Source organism: Tachypleus tridentatus, chromosome 3 (genome assembly GCF_004210375.1).
Source record: "Tachypleus tridentatus isolate NWPU-2018 chromosome 3, ASM421037v1, whole genome shotgun sequence".
Lineage (NCBI taxonomy): Eukaryota > Metazoa > Arthropoda > Merostomata > Xiphosura > Limulidae > Tachypleus > Tachypleus tridentatus.
Window position 1 is genome coordinate 85754976 of NC_134827.1, and position 18424 is coordinate 85773399.

At 35.6% G+C, this 18424-nt stretch overlaps 1 protein-coding gene across 4 annotated transcripts in view; it reads left to right on the top strand.

Moving 5' to 3' along the window:
- LOC143247395 (uncharacterized) overlaps window positions 1-18424 on the top strand; it is a 46151-nt gene that overhangs the window by 17292 nt on the left and 10435 nt on the right. Inside the window, exons 1-3 of one of the 4 annotated variants that reach the window (XM_076495398.1) lie at window positions 4333-4437; window positions 4849-5011; window positions 17093-17270. In XM_076495398.1, the coding sequence (XP_076351513.1) occupies window positions 4946-5011; window positions 17093-17270 (244 nt within the window). In that variant the 5' untranslated portion in view covers window positions 4333-4437; window positions 4849-4945. Of the gene's footprint in view, window positions 1-4332; window positions 4438-4601; window positions 5012-17092; window positions 17271-18424 lie in introns of those variants that run through there. The other 3 variants (XM_076495396.1, XM_076495397.1, XM_076495395.1) reach the window with 3 other exon arrangements.

An 18424-nucleotide genomic window follows, 5' to 3' on the forward strand; every position in this document is an offset into this window, starting at 1 on the left:
AACGTGAAGATGGTCTTGTTACCCATTCCTCTCATTTACTCTTGAAGTTTCAAACCAAACTGATTATATCCTCGTTCGAAACTTTCCTACCACTGAGTCTCTCACTCAAAGTGTAAATTTCTTGTGTATCTATTTTTAAATTTGCTAGAGTTTTCACTCATACCTTCAGTTTGTTTTTAACCTTCTTCTGTACGTTGAAGCCGCGTGTCTTTGTTTTCTTAGTGCAACCTGTCTACCGAGATGAATCGAATCCCTGATTTATGCATTGTAATTTCAAAGACTTATCGGAACCCCCCGGGAGACGCCATGTTGTTAATAGATTATTTCTTCTTATTGAACTTTCCACTTTCATACTCATATTTCCAGGTTAACTCTTATTAAATAAGTAATCTTGAAACTATCAACGTTTTGTTTGGTACTTTGTGGCTTCTCAGGCAGTCATGGGTCTAGGCCCTTATCAACATCTTTCATGACCTTTTTTTTATTTACATAATTAAAATTAACACGATCCGGCATGGTCAGGTGGTTAGGGCACTCGACATCAATCTGAGAGTAGCGAGTTCCAATGACCGTCGCACCAAACATGCTCATCCTTTCAGCCGTAAGAGGAGTATGTTACAGTTAATCCCACTAGTCGTTGATAAAAGAGTGGCCCAAGAGTTGGCGGTGTAGCTTTGCGCATAATTCGCAAACAAAAAATTAAAATAAGTTTTGTTTGTTTTGAATTTTCGCACGAAGCTGCTCGAGGGCTATCCGTCCTTAATTTAGCAGTGTAAAACTCGAGGGAAGGCAGCTAGTCATCACCACCCACCGCCAACTCTTGGGCTACTCTTTTACCAACGAATAGTGGGACTGACCGTCACATAATGAACGCCCCCACGGCTGGAAGGGCGAGCATGTTTGGCGCGACGTGGATGCGAACCCGCGACCCTCAGATTACGAGTCGCACGCCTTAACACGCTTGGCCATGCCGGGCTATTAAAATAAGCAAATAATCAAGTGGTTTTTCGTTCTTTTCTGTTAAAGATGACGCTGGAACCTTTGAATATGACGCACATGTAATGACGTAATTAAATTAGTATTCAACAGGGCTATAACAAGCTATTCGATGGTTATAACGTTTCCCTATATTTATTATCAGTGTCAATTGATTGTGAATCAGTCCAAACAGTATTGTGTAAATACAAATAAATGACGACCACAAGTTATTAAAAAATATCACGTGGTTGTTACTTCAGCGCTCTGTTTGCCTCGAGGATCCAACCCATAATAACTTTGCCAATGAGCTACGGAAGGACATTATTAAAAATATGGGTTTGCTTGAATGATCGTTTGAAATTGAGCACAAAACTACACAATAGGCTATCTGTACTTTGCCTACCACGGGTATCGACATCTGGTTTCAAGTGGTGAGAGTCCGCAGACATACTGCTGTGCCACTGGGGAGCAGTTTCCTTCCAGTTTCGTTGTCTATACATTTAATATTACATTTTTAATTTGTTTGTTTGAAACTAAGCACAAAGCTACACAATGGGCTATCCGTGTTATGCTCTACCAAGGGTATCGAAATCCAGTTTCTAGTGTTGTAAGTCCGCAGGCATACCGCTGTGCCACTGGTGGGCTAAAATTGCGGGATTTGTGTGTATGTGTTTTCTTATAGCTAAGCCAAATCGGACTATTTGCTGTGTCCAGCGAGGGAAATCGAACTCTTGATTTTAGCGTTGTAAAGATGCAGACTTGTCGCTGTTTCAAAGATACCAGACCACGCATATTAGTAAGATACAAACTTACATCTTTATTTTATATTTTACGAGAATATCTTATTCTGAATTATAATGGAGAGTTTGAGTTACATAGTGACCATCTTGTCGAGACAGAGATTGAAAAGACCTTATATTGTATGCTAAAGACGGCTTGTAGGGGTATTAAAACTTTAATTAAAATAAATACAGAGAAATGTCTCGGCCTTTTTAGGTCACCTTCAGGTTACCAGGTTAAAGAGGCATTATGATTTAACTATAGCCGTTTCTAATTTTGAGCTAAAGGTCAAAGTTCATCTGCGCTAGCATGCACGAAAGTTTTTTCGATCTTTCTCCGAATAACGGGACTGGTTGTCACACTTATAACGCACCCAGCTGAAAAGTGCGAAGCAACATCGCGATGCGAAACTCAGGTGAGTATCCTATCACGTAAACCAATGAATCATGTTTATCTCTGAGAGATTAACGTATCGTAGCTTTTACCATTAGGTAAAATTTTGCGGTTTGTTTCGGATATTAATGTAAAGCAATACAACGGGCTATCTGCGATAATCGTCCCTCGTTTTTTAAGTGATAGACTCGAGAAATATTTTCGTTTTTCGTTAAGCACAAAGCTGTCCGTGCTGTGCTAACTTCAGGCGTGGAATTTGACCGTAACAAAGATTACGAAGCGAGACACGTTAAAATATTTTATACACATATCTAACGTGTTGAATCCCTAAGTTTACTTAATTCTCTGTTATGGTTACATCAGTTGTTTTTCTTTCTTTCATGTTTAAAGCAATCGCATACTATGGCATGAATTGTATTTATTTTTTGTCATTTATGTTCATTTGATGTGAAGTGAGTCAATGTGTGGCTTCTATTAGTGTTACACCCTCTCACACACATAACATCGAACTTCCGGTATGGAAAAAAAAAGAAATCAACGACCTCTGACAACTTCGATATATAGTACACTACGTAGTATCGCTTTAGTATTATTTTATAATATATTGCAAATTATTTATTTCTAGATAGCTCTTAAGAAATTCCGTTCATTAGCTGGGGTGTTTCAAAACAAGGGTATTTAAGATCTGACATGCCTTCGAATTAGAAATCGTTTCATTTTTGTTCACGTTGCTATTCGCTTCACAAAGGGCCTGGCATGGCCCGGTGGTCAAGGCACTCGACTCGTAATCCGAAGGTCGCGAGTTCGAATTCGCTTCACACCAAACATGCCCTTTCAGCCGTGGAGGGTTATAATGTCACGCTCAATTCCATTATTCGTTGGTAAAAGCGTAGCCCAAGAGTTGACGGTGGGTGGTGATGACTAGCTGCCTCCTCTCTAGTTTTACACTGCTAAATTGGGGACGGCTTGCGCAGATAGCCCTCGTGTAGCTTTGCGCAAAACTCAAAACAACCCAAACACTTTACAAATGTGTATCATGGAATAATTTAAGGGTTCAGAAATATAGAAAACAAAACCAATATTAACAAAAAATATATCCGTGTTGATGTTGGTCAAGTACAATATATTTCTGTTCAACGAAACGAACTTTGAGAAGATTTCGAAAACGCAATAACTTAAGTTCGAATTGATTAATTGCTAAGTCCGTGTGAAAACTAAGTCTACAAAGATGATGCATATAACTACTGGAAGAATTAACTAACTGATGTTGGATAAACCCGGTAATCTTCGTTATGAGATTAAGATAAAAAAAATGTCGTTTCTTTAGTTATATCAAGGCTACGCTTAGTTGCATTTGTTTAATATTTATTTAATTGTATTTTTTCGTCATTATTTCATATTTTTCTGCATCTGGTTTCCTATAGAGGGCTCGAAATTACGTTGAAAAAATATATAATTTCGGAAAAATAAATTTATTAACATTTCATTCCGACATTTGATAAAAACATTTTATGAAAGTACGACCTAATTACTCGCACATAAAGACAAGGGTAAGTCTAAGAACTTACGGTACAAAAACTGAAGGTTTGATTACCTGTTGTGAACATAGCAGATGGCCCGTCGCAGTTTTGTTCTGAAACAACCGAATATCACAAGTACTAATTTCTTTGAGCTTGAACGAAATTACTTATAATCGTTTGTTTGTTTTTTGAATTTCGAGCAAAGCTATATGAGGGCTGTCTACGCTAGCCGTCTCTAATTTATCAATGTAAGAGTAGAGGGAAGGGAGCTAGTCATCACCACTCACCGCCAACTCTTGGGCTACTCTTTTACCAGCGAATAGTGGGATTGACCTATATAATGCCCCTAAGGCTGAAAATATTTGGTGTGACGGGGATGTGAACCCGCGATCCTCAAATTAGGAGCCGAGCGCTTTAACTACCTGACCATGTTGGGCCTGTGCTCATGTTAATAAAGAACGAATATGCATGAGAAACATGAGAAAAACCTGTCACCCGATAGGGGAAAAATAAAGTTAAACAGTGAAATATTTTGCAGAGGTGGTGTTCGAACACCATAAATTTCCACCTGAATTTGCTATCAGTTAAAAAGACGAGGTGATCTCGCATTTCGAGACTCTTAAGCTATTTTTACATATTTTGTTGAAGGTTCACTCTGGCAGAAGTCGCGTGCTTGTCTGGCGGCAAGGTCTCTTCAAAGCAGTTCTTCTTGCCTATAATCCATGTATTTGGGTGGGGGTGAGGTTTGAGAAAAATCAATACCATGGTAAGGACCTTGGATCTTAACTTCTTTATTTATTTATTTTTTACCGGCCTTTACAGACATGCGCGCAAATAAAGGAACTAGTTACCACGGCAACACCCTCATGACCAATCAGCTGCCGGCGACATCCGGGTGCGACTGAGAGTAAATGAGGGCGACAAACTGTGCAGACACAGACGCCGAGAGACACTTTAAAGGAGAGATTGGTGTGTTCTGAAGTTCTGATAGATTAACTCGTATTGTGCTGAGAGACGAAAACGTCTGTTTATAGTTGCTTATTTCATTTTTTTTTTCACGGACAGTAACGAATACTGTGTGCCTAAAAAGATTAAATAACTCCAGTAAAACATTGTTTTTTAGTTTATGTTTTCTGAGCTATACTCATAAAATGTTAAAACACGTGCATTTCTCTAGTTCAAACCTATCACCTTATCGATGCCGAACGCCCGCACGAGACACAGTTAGCCTGAGCTCAACTTTAAGTTACGGCAGTAGCAGTGGACATGACCAAATGTCGTCACGGTCGTCCAGTACCTCTAGCCTCCATGAGGTCAGTCTTGCACCAAAATCCCCAAAGGTAAGAGGAAATTAACTTGTTTTATGGCAGCAAGCTTAACGCACAAAATGTGGACTTTCAAATTTGAGTTTTCTTTAAAACTCAAAATGTCAAATACTCCGTCGTATTGCTTCGTTTTCAACTTATATTTGGAATATGGATTCCATTTCATTAGTGGTTAAATACGTAGGTACTAGCAAATAACCCCAAAACATTTTTTTTATATCTTTATTGATATTAATTCAGGATCTAAGGGCCGCTGGTTCGAATCCCTGTCACACCAAACGTTACACACAAAATGAGCTATCTGTTATCTGTCGGCCCGGCATATATATGTGGTTGAGGCACTCGACTTGTAATCCGAGGGTCGCGGATTCGAATCCCCATTTCACCATACATGTTTGCCCTTTCAGCCGTTGGAGCGTTATAATGTGATGCTCAACCTCACTGTTCTTTGGTAAAAGAGTAGCCCAAGAGTTGGCGGTGGGTGGTGTTGACCAGATGCCTTCCCTCTTTCCTTAAACTGCTAAATTACGGATGGCTAGCGCTGAAATCTCTCGTGTAGCTTTGCGTGAAATTCAAAAACAAACTGTTATCTGTCCACTGTGGCATACGAAACACGGATTTTAACGTTGTAAGGCCATAAAATTGCTGTTCACCCATCGGAGGAGAATTATATTTAAAATAATGCAATGAAGGCAGATAATCAGCGCGTGACGTTATTGGCAGATTTAACAAATATTTATGCTTGCGTAATGTTACATAATAAACGTTTATGCTGTGCAGTAAAAGGAAAAGAACGTATCGAATTCTTCCATGAAATTAATTTCCGTTTTTAGGCCAGACTCATTGTAGATCTGTAATACTTTGTATATTACAGTTGCAATATAAAGTATAAGTATGAAAGTACGTTTTTAAGGCTAAGTCTTTTTCTCTACCCGTCTCTCTGCAAACACATCCGGCGTCTACCTGTTCGTCTATAATCCTTGTATGTCCTTAAAAATAATCTCTTTAGCAAAATACGCTAGATGTGTCCCAAGTGTAACAAGTGAATGAAGCACACATTGCTGATGGTCTTAAACAGTGATGAAGACCACCGGTCTTCTGTGAGGTTTATTCCTATTGTTTTTGTTTTTGCACTAAGGGTTCCTAATTTAGAAATGATAGATGTGAAGAAAGGTACATATAAAAACACCAATTACCGCCAACTTTAGGACTACTCTAACGCAATAGTGGGGCTATAATACTCTTACGACTGATTGAACGAGCATGTTGAGTGAGTTGAGAACCTGCGACCCACAGATTTTAAAGCGAGTACCCTCACCACTACTTTCGATTTATTCTTAAATAACATCACAATAAAGTTGTTTTTGTTTCTACACAAAATTGCACTATTCGTTGGTAAAAGAGGCGGTGGGTGGTGATGACTAGCTACCTTCCCTCTAGTCTTGCATTGCTAAATTAGGGACGGCTAGCACAGATAGCCCTCGTGTATCTTTGGGCGTAATTCAAAACAAACAAACAAACAAATTTGATTGTCGTCCATCAAACTTGGATCAGGATATGAATATTTTGCCCATAAATACTCAAAGTTTTGAAACTGAAAAAAATTATAAAGTATTGAAATACACAGTTATTAAACGCTGATACGTAATAATTAATAAGTAAACACTGGTATTTAATACTTAGTAATTAACCACTGATATTTAATACTTAATAATTAACCATTGATATTTAATACTTAATAAGTAAACACTGATACTTAATACTTAATAAGCAAACACTGGTATTTAGTACTTGATAATTAAAACACTGGTATTTAATACTTGATAATTAAACACTGATATTTGATACTTCATAATTAAGCACTGGTATTTAGTACTTGATAATTAAAACACTGGTATTTAATACTTGATAATTAAACACTGATATTTGATACTTCATAATTAAGCACTGGTATTTAGTACTTGATAATTAAAACACTAGTATTTAATACTTGATAATTAAACACTGATATTTGATACTTCATAATTAAGCACTGGTATTTAGTACTTGATAATTAAAACACTGGTATTTAATACTTGATAATTAAACACTGATATTTGATACTTCATAATTAAGCACTGGTATTTAGTACTTGATAATTAAAACACTGGTATTTAATACTTGATAATTAAACACTGATATTTGATACTTCATAATTAAGCACTGGTATTTAGTACTTGATAATTAAAACACTAGTATTTAATACTTGATAATTGACTACCAGTACGTACCTTGGAGAATCGTATTTTTTATGATGACTCTCATTGGCATTCGAAACGCGTGGTCGTTGCGTTTTAATATTTTAATTTCTGAGTTGTTTCTTTTTAATAATGCATCGTCAATTCTGACTCAACTGCTAAAACTTCAAATAATTGCATTCATTTATATAGCTGGTTATCAGTTACACAATATTTTACAAGAAATGCCTGTGAGAACTGTGAGATGTTTTTACTGTTATTTAATTAATTACCAATATGAATCATTCATTACATACTGGGTAATTTTATGGTTTGGGCTGTTGCAACACTTAGTGTGACGGATTTGATCAAGAACTGTTTGGTTGGTACCTAAGCACTAAGACAAATATAAATGGTATTCGTACTTAGTATTTGTGTGTGTGACATTTATTTTATTAAAATCCGTGTAATCAAGAAACTCATCTACCCTTTGGGGTTTTGCTGCAGAAATAGTTTGGAAACGTCTGTTGGAAATCAGACGTTTTAGGGTTAATAATCGAAATCACAATACCGTACCTTCTGTAGTAGTATATCTGTGACATTTTCTATTTCGCAGCGTTTTTCAGTGGACAAGCAACCCGAAACACGTTGTTCATTACAAGAGCTACTGTAGAATCATATCCCCTCCTTCCCGGTTGTGGATTGTCTAGAATTCCAGTTACGTAAACAATGAAAAATATTTTGACATCATTTAAAAACATAGGTCACTAATGGCTGATAAACTCTCTTCACTGACTGCATTGTTTATATTTTTATCTTATTTTTGCAATAAACCATTACATTGTAACACCACATGCTATGAGTTCTGGTTGAAGTGCTCTGTGCAAACGGACAATTCCTTCAATAAAACCAACTTTCATAAAAGATTTATTTCGTTGACTCATTTTAAAACACTTATGTTATCACGGGTACATACTAATGGCTGACTTTCTTCTTTGGTGTATAATTATTTCGTTTCATTATTTAATTGAAATACAAATTTATTCATATAACTCGGCTTTCGAAAATTCTAGTAATGATACCGTTCACCTCCAGAGAGCGACACCTATGTTCGATAATTACACAAGTCGGGATCTCTTTGTACGCTTAACGTTAAAACATTAATTTAATTCTGTAGTTTTTTGTTGTTGTTTTTCTTCGGAGACTCTGAGGAGAAAATGCATCCCTTCGCTCTAGCGAGAATACTGGTCACCATTTTAAATTTTTTCACCTCAGTCATTTTTTGTTTTCTTATCCCTCGTCTCAGCTTTTGTTTATTTGCTTGGTATTAAGAACAAAGCTTCACATAATGGTTTGTCTGTTCTCTAGTCACCACGAGTATCGAAATCCGGTTTATAGCATTGTGAGTCCGAAGACATTCCGCTGTGCCACTGTACTCGTCTCAGCTGTCAAATATGCACATGTTTGTGAGTTTATCTGTTTATTTCAGGCCATTTATTACTTCTTGTACGTTACTTCAACAATACTGAAGTCGTTTGGTACATATTTAATTTTCATACATGAAACACTTTAAAAAACATACATTTTACTTGAGTGTTGATAACGTAAAACGCGAGCGTTAATTTAACACGGATCAGATTAACATCAGAATAAATATAAATGTGTTAAAAAGTCTGTAATAGAAAAAAGAAATATGTGGTTAATTTTTCGCTAAGCGACTTTTTCGGCCTAATTCATTGTATTTATAAAAGAAAGTTTGCGTAGATATTACTAAAACATATTGCACAGCACTATAAAAAATATGGTTTAAATTTACATGTGTATGAAAGAATCTTGTGCTAATTCAATAATAAATTAACAAACGTAGGCTTACGGGGCATGAGGGGGTTGGAAGAACTGAAGTTCCTCAAACTTACACTATACAGTTAGGGAAGATTTTCACTTTTCATTCGGCCAAAATTAAAAGAAGAAAATATATCCTAATAATTTCATTCGAGCAAAAATCGTACAGCCCCCGCCACTCTGAAAAAATCCCCCCGTACCCTTCCGTTAACAGAGAATGCTTCATAAGCACCAGGAAGAGGTTTTATTTTTAGATAATGTACTGTATGCTTGATAACATCTTAATTTCGCTTCTTCGGATAACCAGTGTTCTGAAGAAATATATAGTGTGTTCCTCAAAATTGAAAACAATGCACTGTGCTTATAAATCGTTCTCTGACATTTTGACCACGTGATTAGGGCGCTCGACTCGTAATCTGAGGGTCACACCAAACATGCTCGTATTGTTACAAAGTGACAGTTAATCCCCATTATTCGTTGGTAAAAGAGTAGCCCAAGAGTTGGCGGTGGGCGGTGATGACTAGCTGCCTTCCCTCTAGTCTTTCGCTGCCAAATTAAGGATGACTAACGCAGATGGCCTTCATGTAGTTTTACGCTACAAAAAAATTACTTTGCTATCATGATTTTAATTTTTTCAATACTTTTGAACGCCCTCTAAGAAATACCTCAAAATGGGCGGAAAATGTTTGAAATACTAAATTTGAAAAAACCACCATATATTTACTGATACATGACCTTCTAAACGTCCCTCTAGTGGTTATCCCTGCATATACATATAAAATTAAGGACTTAATATTTCCGGTGAAAAAACCCTGCAGTTCGGTTGAAAATGTAAGCAGTGCACCTGCGTAACGTCTTCACCCCATGGTGTTTTCGCCCCGTTGACTAAGCATGATCTACTCTCACAGTTGTTGTACAACGAACTAGAATTTTTCAAAATGGCTGAATGAAATACAACAATTAAAAGTTATATTAAAACATACAACGGTTATCCAGTTTCATAAAACACGATTTTTTTTTTACATAAATGTTAATTATTTTAACCTGATTGATAAAGGGACAGTGGCAAAATCAGGGATTCGATTTATTTCAATAGATACAACAGATAGCCCAATGTGGCTTTGCTGAAAGGAAACGCACGTATTTTATTTCAGTGAATCGTCTCTGTTTTCCTTATAGTTGCCGTCATTGTAACTTATAATCAGTAGGTAATATTGTCATGGAAAATACGCGAATATATTGTATTTAATCATAAAGATTAAAATGAACGATTTATGAAAAAGAGTTGCTAAAGCACAAAGGTTTTCTTAAACGAATTCAATTGATTTGTTTGTTTGTTTGTTATTATTCGAAAAACTATACAAAGGACTGTTTGTGCTCTGCCCACCACAGATATCAAAACCTGGTTTCTAGTAGAAATCCGCAGACATACTATTGTGGCAGTGAGGGCGAATTTGATTGAAGTGGATAGAAATGTAAAAGAAATCAATAAACATAATTTTCTGAATAACTGTTAGAACTCATTTTTAGTGTGATAGGAAATGGCGAAGATTTTGGTTGGGATCTTCTGTGATCATGTAACCAGAAAGAACATCAGCGATTACGGGGCCATGTTTTTTTCTTTACACTTGAGTATGCTGGATGTACGTTCATAGGGTCCCCAAAAGTGTTCTGTTTCAAGAGTAAATTGAACCCAAATTTAGAGTAACATATATATATATATATTAACTTTCGAAACTCATATGTCATGTTGTATTATAGCCTACATACTACGTAATACTTCTCGTGATTCTTGGCATGCGCATATTTTACTGACATCACGGCAGTACAACGTGCAACGTTAAGCGTTATATATGTATCGTTATGTTAGTATCAATTAACTGACCGACAGACAACGCACTACTGTTTAGAGGTGCAAGTGGTCTCCATTTCGTCTACGGTCCTCTTTTGGGGAAATTAGAATAGGAAGTGATATTTGAATAACAACAACAAAAAAGGAACGTGAAATAACAAAGTTGAATGAGCTGTAATATTCCTAAAACAGAATGAAACATTAGTATAATCCAAATACCTTTAGGGCTCACGGTGAGACTTAAATATAGTAAACCAGTAGGTCAGCGATGACCTTACTTACTGATAAGAGTAAAATCCGGGATTTTATTCCAGACATTGAACAGAGCACATAAACTATTTTATAGCTTTGTGATAAATAGGATTAAATATGCTTTAGCATAAGAAAAGAAATGACATTTGAGTATGTCCTTATTTCTCTGAAACGAACACTGCTTTATTCATGGTGCACAATGTCATCACTGTTATTGTTTAGAAAATATACAAAACTATAAGCAATAATTTACACAGTATGTGTTGTACACGTATATGGACCCTTAAGGGGAAAAAAGGGAGATATTTGCACGTTACGCTTCACGGATTTTATAGTCATGAAGCACGTGAGCACCCTCGTAGTCATTTTCTCCTGTGCCCCAGGGATCGTCTTATCATTTTACTGTGGCTTAAGACAATTAATTACTTATCACAGAAGATGCGAAAACTGTAGTTGTCCTAAAGATGAAACCTAAAACAAATACTAAAATAAGAAATGAGATTGGAGCAGATCCGATTTAAAGCTCCACAAAATTATTGCTTAAAGACCAATCGCACTTTGTTTTTTAACCAGAGCATTTTTTTAAAATATATTCTGCAATGATTCTCTTTGATAGGTGATCCGTAAAATACTATCAAGAATGATCCCACTTCTTCAATGAAAACAGAATTACATGGGATCTGATTGAAGTACTTAAGATTGTACAAGATAACGTTAGTGCATCGACGTTTTTCTTCTTTGATAGTTTGTTTAGGCAGAGTATTCATGATGAAACTTTGTACGACAACTGCCTGATGGGGAGACACAAGTGTAGAGGACGACGTTGCGAAAGTCTTCGCCTTTCGTCTTCAAGTCAAGACTTGGTGCATCGACCTCTACACTCGTGTCTCCACAACAGGCAGTTGCTGTCCATTCTACAAAGTTTCAAGACGTTCTCTTTTTTTTTTTAACAGCGAGAATTATAGAAATAATAAACACATACATAGATTTAGGCAAGGTAGAAGCCGTCTTCAACAAAGACAATTTTATATCTCAGAACGGCTGGTATGGGGCTTAAGACAATTTTAATTTTTAAATAGTGTGGTTAGCCTATGGAATGAGTTACCTTCTGATGTTACGAAGACAGTAAACGTGAATGAGTTTAAAAAGGAACTTAATAGATGTACGAATCATAAAGGCTGGCCTTTTTTTCAACTTAATAGTTTCATTTTGACTCAGAGGATGGGTTTGTTTGTTTTGAATTTCGTGCCATGCTACTTGAAGGCTATCTGCACTAGCCGTCCATAATTTAGCAGTCTAAGACTAGAGGGGAGGCAGTTAGTCATCACCACTCACCGCCAACTCTTGGGTTACTCTTTTACCAACGAATAGTGGGATTGTCATTATAACGTTCCCACGGCTAAAAGGGCGAACATGTTTGTTTCTACTGGGATTTGAACCCGCGACTCTCAGATTACGAGTCGAACGCCTTAACTCACCTGGCCATGCCGGGCCCTAGAGGATGGGGCAGCCGAGATGGACAAACAGGTATCTCGTTGTTTCTAAACACTGTACTATTTTAACACACCAGTCTCCAAAAGGACACTGCCATATTTTAACAACAGCTTTTATTAAAAACTTTACCCGTAATGCACTGTTTTCTCAAGCGACTATCAAAGACTTGATATTTATTTCCACGTTTTCTTTTGCTGTTAACATAGGCACATAAACGTTTTATTCTAGTTTTGCACCAAAATGAACCAGGTATCCAAACGGTAAATGAGATTTAGTTCTATTACGTCCCAGTTTTATCAACGAGGAGATAGCTACTGCTAAAACCCGTATTAACATTTATCTTCAACATGACACTGTTTCACTGCAAGTCATTTCTACTAGGAAGAAACACCTAGATTACATTCATCACAAAATAAAATACCTATCTCGCGGAAATACAATCTTTGCTGTAACATAGCCATAAAAAACACATTTAACTTTTGCTCCTCTAAATATAGATACTTATAACCCGTCTAAGATATTTTAATGCATGGTTATTGTTTTGTTCTTCTTGCATGTCTAAGATATTTTAATGCATGGTTATTGTTTTGTTCTTCTTGCATGTCTAAGATATTTTAATGCATGGTTATTGTTTTGTTCTTCTTGCATGTCTAAGATATTTTAATGCATGGTTATTGTTTTGTTCTTCTTGCATGTCTAAGATATTTTAATGCATGGTTATTGTTTTGTTCTTCTTGCATGTCTAAGATATTTTAATGCATGGTTATTGTTTTGTTCTTCTTGCATGTCTAAGATATTTTAATGCATGGTTATTGTTTTGTTCTTCTTGCATGTCTAAGATATTTTAATGCATGATTATTGTTTTGTTCTTCTTGCATGTCTAAGATATTTTAATGCATGGTTATTGTTTTGTTCTTCTTGCATGTCTAAGATATTTTAATGCATGGTTATTGTTTTGTTCTTCTTGCATGTCTAAGATATTTTAATGCATGGTTATTGTTTTGTTCTTCTTGCATGTCTAAGATATTTTAATGCATGGTTATTGTTTTGTTCTTCTTGCATGTCTAAGATATTTTAATGCATGGTTATTGTTTTGTTCTTCTTGCATGTCTAAGATATTTTAATGCATGGTTATTGTTTTGTTCTTCTTGCATGTCTAAGATATTTTAATGCATGGTTATTGTTTTGTTCTTCTTGCATGTCTAAGATATTTTAATGCATGGTTATTGTTTTGTTCTTCTTGCATGTCTAAGATATTTTAATGCATGGTTATTGTTTTGTTCTTCTTGCATGTCGTTGCTTATTTTCATAGACATTAGTTTGGTCATATTATTTGTTTTATTTATTGTATTAAAAGTCTAACCGTTGTTTGCAATGCTGCACCTCGAGACTACTAGCTAATTAAACATGAATACAGACATGTTTTATTCACACGTACAATGGAGGAAGTAGACATTGCCAATAGATGGAATCTGATTGGAATGTAGACTAGACACAGTGTGGTAATACGGTAGTTGTATTCGGATTTCCTTCCCCTCTGGTACAGTTCAAAAACCCTTCTTCCTTTTATAAGATGTAACACTACCAACAAAAAGGGAAGTTGATATTATGATTATTAATATCACATTGGGTTTAAGGAATTATCTGACTTACACATAATAACTTGTTTATGTATGTATGTGAATCGAACGATTTTTTTCTGTGAATTAACACATGACATTTAAGCGATTACGTTTGTATAAAACGCATACAGGATCGTTAGGTTGTTTGTTTTGGAATTTCGCGCAAAGCTACACGAGGGTTATCTGCGTTAGCCGACCCAAATTTAGCAGTGTAAGGCTAGAGAGAATGTAGCTAGTCATCACCACCAATCACCAACTCTTGGGCTACTTTTTTATCAATGAATAGTGGGACTGACCGTCACATTATAACGTCCTCATGGATAAAAGGGCGAACACGTTTGGTGCGACTGGGATTCAAACCCGCGACCCTCAGATTACGAGTCGATTGCCTTAACCACCTGGATATACCAGACCTGGATCGTTAGATAATGATTTATTTATGTACATAATGCTTGTTTTATCCCATATTTCTAGGATAAAATTCGATTACAAAACGAAAACTAATGCTCTGAAAAAACAATTGAAATGAAACAAGTGGAGAACGTAAAGGGCAGATAACATGTATCTTATTGTGTAGCCTCGTATTCACGACAACCAAACTATACATGGCCAGGTGGTTAAGGCACTCGACTCGTAATCCAAGGGTTGCTGGTTCGAATCTTCCTCACACCAAACATGCTCGCTCTTTCAGCCGTGGGGACGTGATAAAGTGACGGTCAGTCCCACTATTCGTTGGTAAAAGAGTAGCCCAAGAGTTTGCGGTAGGTGATGATGACTATCTGCCTTTCCTCTAGTCTTACAATGCTAAATTAGGGACAGCTAGCGCAGATAGCACTCATGTAGTTTTGCGCGAAATTCAAACCAAACCATAATGCTACTTCTGTCGTAGTTTCTCTTGTGTCACGAATTGTATGAGACCAGTTTTCCAATATAAAGGTAAACTGCTACTCTAATTACGCCATGTTTCAGCCCCATACATAATTTTGCCAAGGAAGCCAATTATGAGCCCTACAGTAGTACAATGCTGTATTGAAGTACATATGAGCTTCCCTGAATGGGTAACCTCGTACGCAATTTCTTTGATATGTTTCTAATGAAACACTTTTCGAGGCATTACCCGACTTAGAATTCTTCTGGGAAATAAAATTCATTTCATCTTCAATTGAAACGTACAGTTCAATATACTTAGATCTCTTTTAATTCCCCCATCATTTGTTTCTTTCTCATGGAATAAGTTAAAAGAAGAGTGCGATTGGTTGGTACTATTCTTTGTTAAGAAAATTGGTAATGACGGTATAACCACTAGTGTTTGTTGTTTTCTAAATTGATTTAATTGTAGATGATAGAGATAAAAACAAATTGTTATTCGAAGCATTTTTGGCTCGTCAAACGTATATAATCCAGTAAAATGTTTTTTCAGACGTTTTCGTAATAGAAGGAAAGCTGAGTTATTTTTGTCTGTATAATTTTTATTTTTATCTCAAAGCACTTATCCGGTTGTGGAATCAAATGCCTTGATGACAACAGCAGTCTTTGTAAGCTAACTACCTAAACCTAGAATAACCCAGTCAATGACATATAGGAATATAACAATATGTAACAAAAGTTTTACTTTTTCTTGTTCCTGGACAGAAAGTGTTATTTCCTAGTTGCTTATTCCAAAAGTAAATGGAAAAAGACCTGTTTTCCTCTTCAAACTTTGCTTTTGTGACGTGGGAACATAAAACGAAAACATGATGGGAGACTATATTTCGGGGTTGATACGTGAAAGTGATTTACATTACAGTTGCAAATCTCGAAAAAATTATTCAGTTCTAAACATTTTTGTTCATTTTTGTATAACTTTAGTTTAAATACATGTATATCTTGATGTTGTTTTATTAAGACTTTATGTAAATGAAAATGTGCAAATTTGCCCGTTTTAACATAGAAAATAGGTTAATTTCTAAATTTCATTATCCAGGTCACAAAAGCAAAGTTTGAAGGGAATAATGGCCATTTTCTGTACTTTTACAACATAAGCAATTAAGAAATAACACATACTATCCAGGAACAAAATTTGTGTTACGTAGTGTAATTTTACATAAATTGAACTTATCTAAAATTATATTTATAAATGTAATGTATTTATAATATCTTTATTTCGGGTTGTAAGGATAGGAATGCGACTTACCAAACCAGTTTACAGAGTGCAGTTTTCTGTATATTATGTGTTTTTTTGTACAATTAGTTTATTTTGGCAGAATGAGACCTTACGAGACTGAACGTCCAGGTTCAAGCTCCATAGGGTTCTGTATAGTGGATGTATTCTGTTTTGACTATATTTGGTTTATAATTAGATTTTCAAATAAATTATCATTTTAAGTAAGAATTGCTATCGTATTTTGAGGAAGATACGAAACATTGAAGATGGACTGAGGATGTCGAATTTGATATACTAATAAAATAGAAACATTTAATATATTTATGTATCTTTAATACATGCAATGTATAAGGAACAATAATATTATATACAAAATGTAACGCAATCCTGAAAGAGAGCTCGTAAAAATAGCTAATAAATCGACATTAACCATTAAGAAGAATTTGAAGACGCAATGAAAACTAAACTTTATTTAAATGTACAATATATTTAAGCGTTATAATCGTTAGTGCAAATAGTTTGGTTATAGTTGATAAATAACTCAAAGAAATTTGTTTATTAGTTAATGTATCGTAGTGGTGAAATTAATGTAAATTATTACCTGAAAATACACAAAAATTCGCTCTTTTTTCTTTGCATTGATTATAACAGTTCGCGTGTTTTGATTGTCTGTAGATTATAGTGAAAGTTTATGCCCGAGTGTTGTCTGCTGATGTTGAGTATAAGACACTTTCTATTGGGCCATACACTACAAGTAAGGAGGTCGTTCGCATCTTACTGAACAAATTACGAATGAAACATCGTGACCCAAATCTATATTATTTGGCAATGGAGGTGTGGATCAGAAAAACGGGTAAGAAGCTAATTAATATCTGTGAATTAATTAGGAATTAATTAATATCTGTGTATCGTTTTCTCATAGAACTGTATTTTATCTAGAATAAGTTCAGATTATTATTATTTTATAATGTTATATATAACCACGTGTTTCTTTTAAAAGCCTTATGTAATCATTTTTACATCTTTCTTCAGATATGGTTTGTTTATTAAAATTCGTTTCGTAATAAGTTCTAACCCTATTTTACGTTCCCACAAGAATGTGTTAGATTATTTGTATGATCGCTACTATAATTATTTACGTTGACAGCTGTATTCTTAGTGTATATTAAGACCAAGAGAGGGCGCTTGGTTCTCACTTGCAACATCTTGAATTGTTTACGGAAAGTTAAAAATTGTTTTCACTTTGTTGATTGACCATGATCTTGTTTTTGCACGTACAGGTCACTAACCTTTAACTAGGTAATTGACTAGGCAGAGGAATGTTCTCAGGGGAGGAGGTAGGGGTGTAGGCGTCAGCATCCGTGTCGGTTCCCATACGGCAGAAAATTATACTAATGAAGAAACGCTCACGCGAACAAGGCTTTTTTCCATCCTTTGACATTTAACACTTGTCTTTGTATTTTCTGCAGATATAATGTTCTTTGATATTCCTGGAAAACAATAAAACTAATATCACGACATAAAAATATTATTCAAGCTATGTTTCCATGTATGCATTTTGAATATTCTCGTCAATGAGAAACTTATGTTGCGAGCGCTGTATTACATTTATAAGAGTTAAACTATTTAAAACAATCCATAATTCTGTTTACAATTAGTTTTAATGATTCGTTATTAGGCTTTCTGAATGTTAAAAATGCATTTGTTGAATAATTAACATGTTTATAAAGAGATACTTTAATCTTCTAGCCGACTGAATTATTTAAAATCTGATTTACGAACGCACGTGCTCACGACTACTGTAATTTTCCGCAATTTAAGTAAGAAAACTTCGCTTCTCAGGCGTGACCTCGAAATTTAAAGGTCGTTGTGGTGAACTAAAGTGAACCAACTATCAAAAGAATAAACGGTCCGGCATGGCCTGGTGGTTAAGGTGCTCGACACATGATTTGCGAGTCGCGGATTCGAATCCTTGTCATCGTATATGCTCGCGCTTTCAACCGTGAG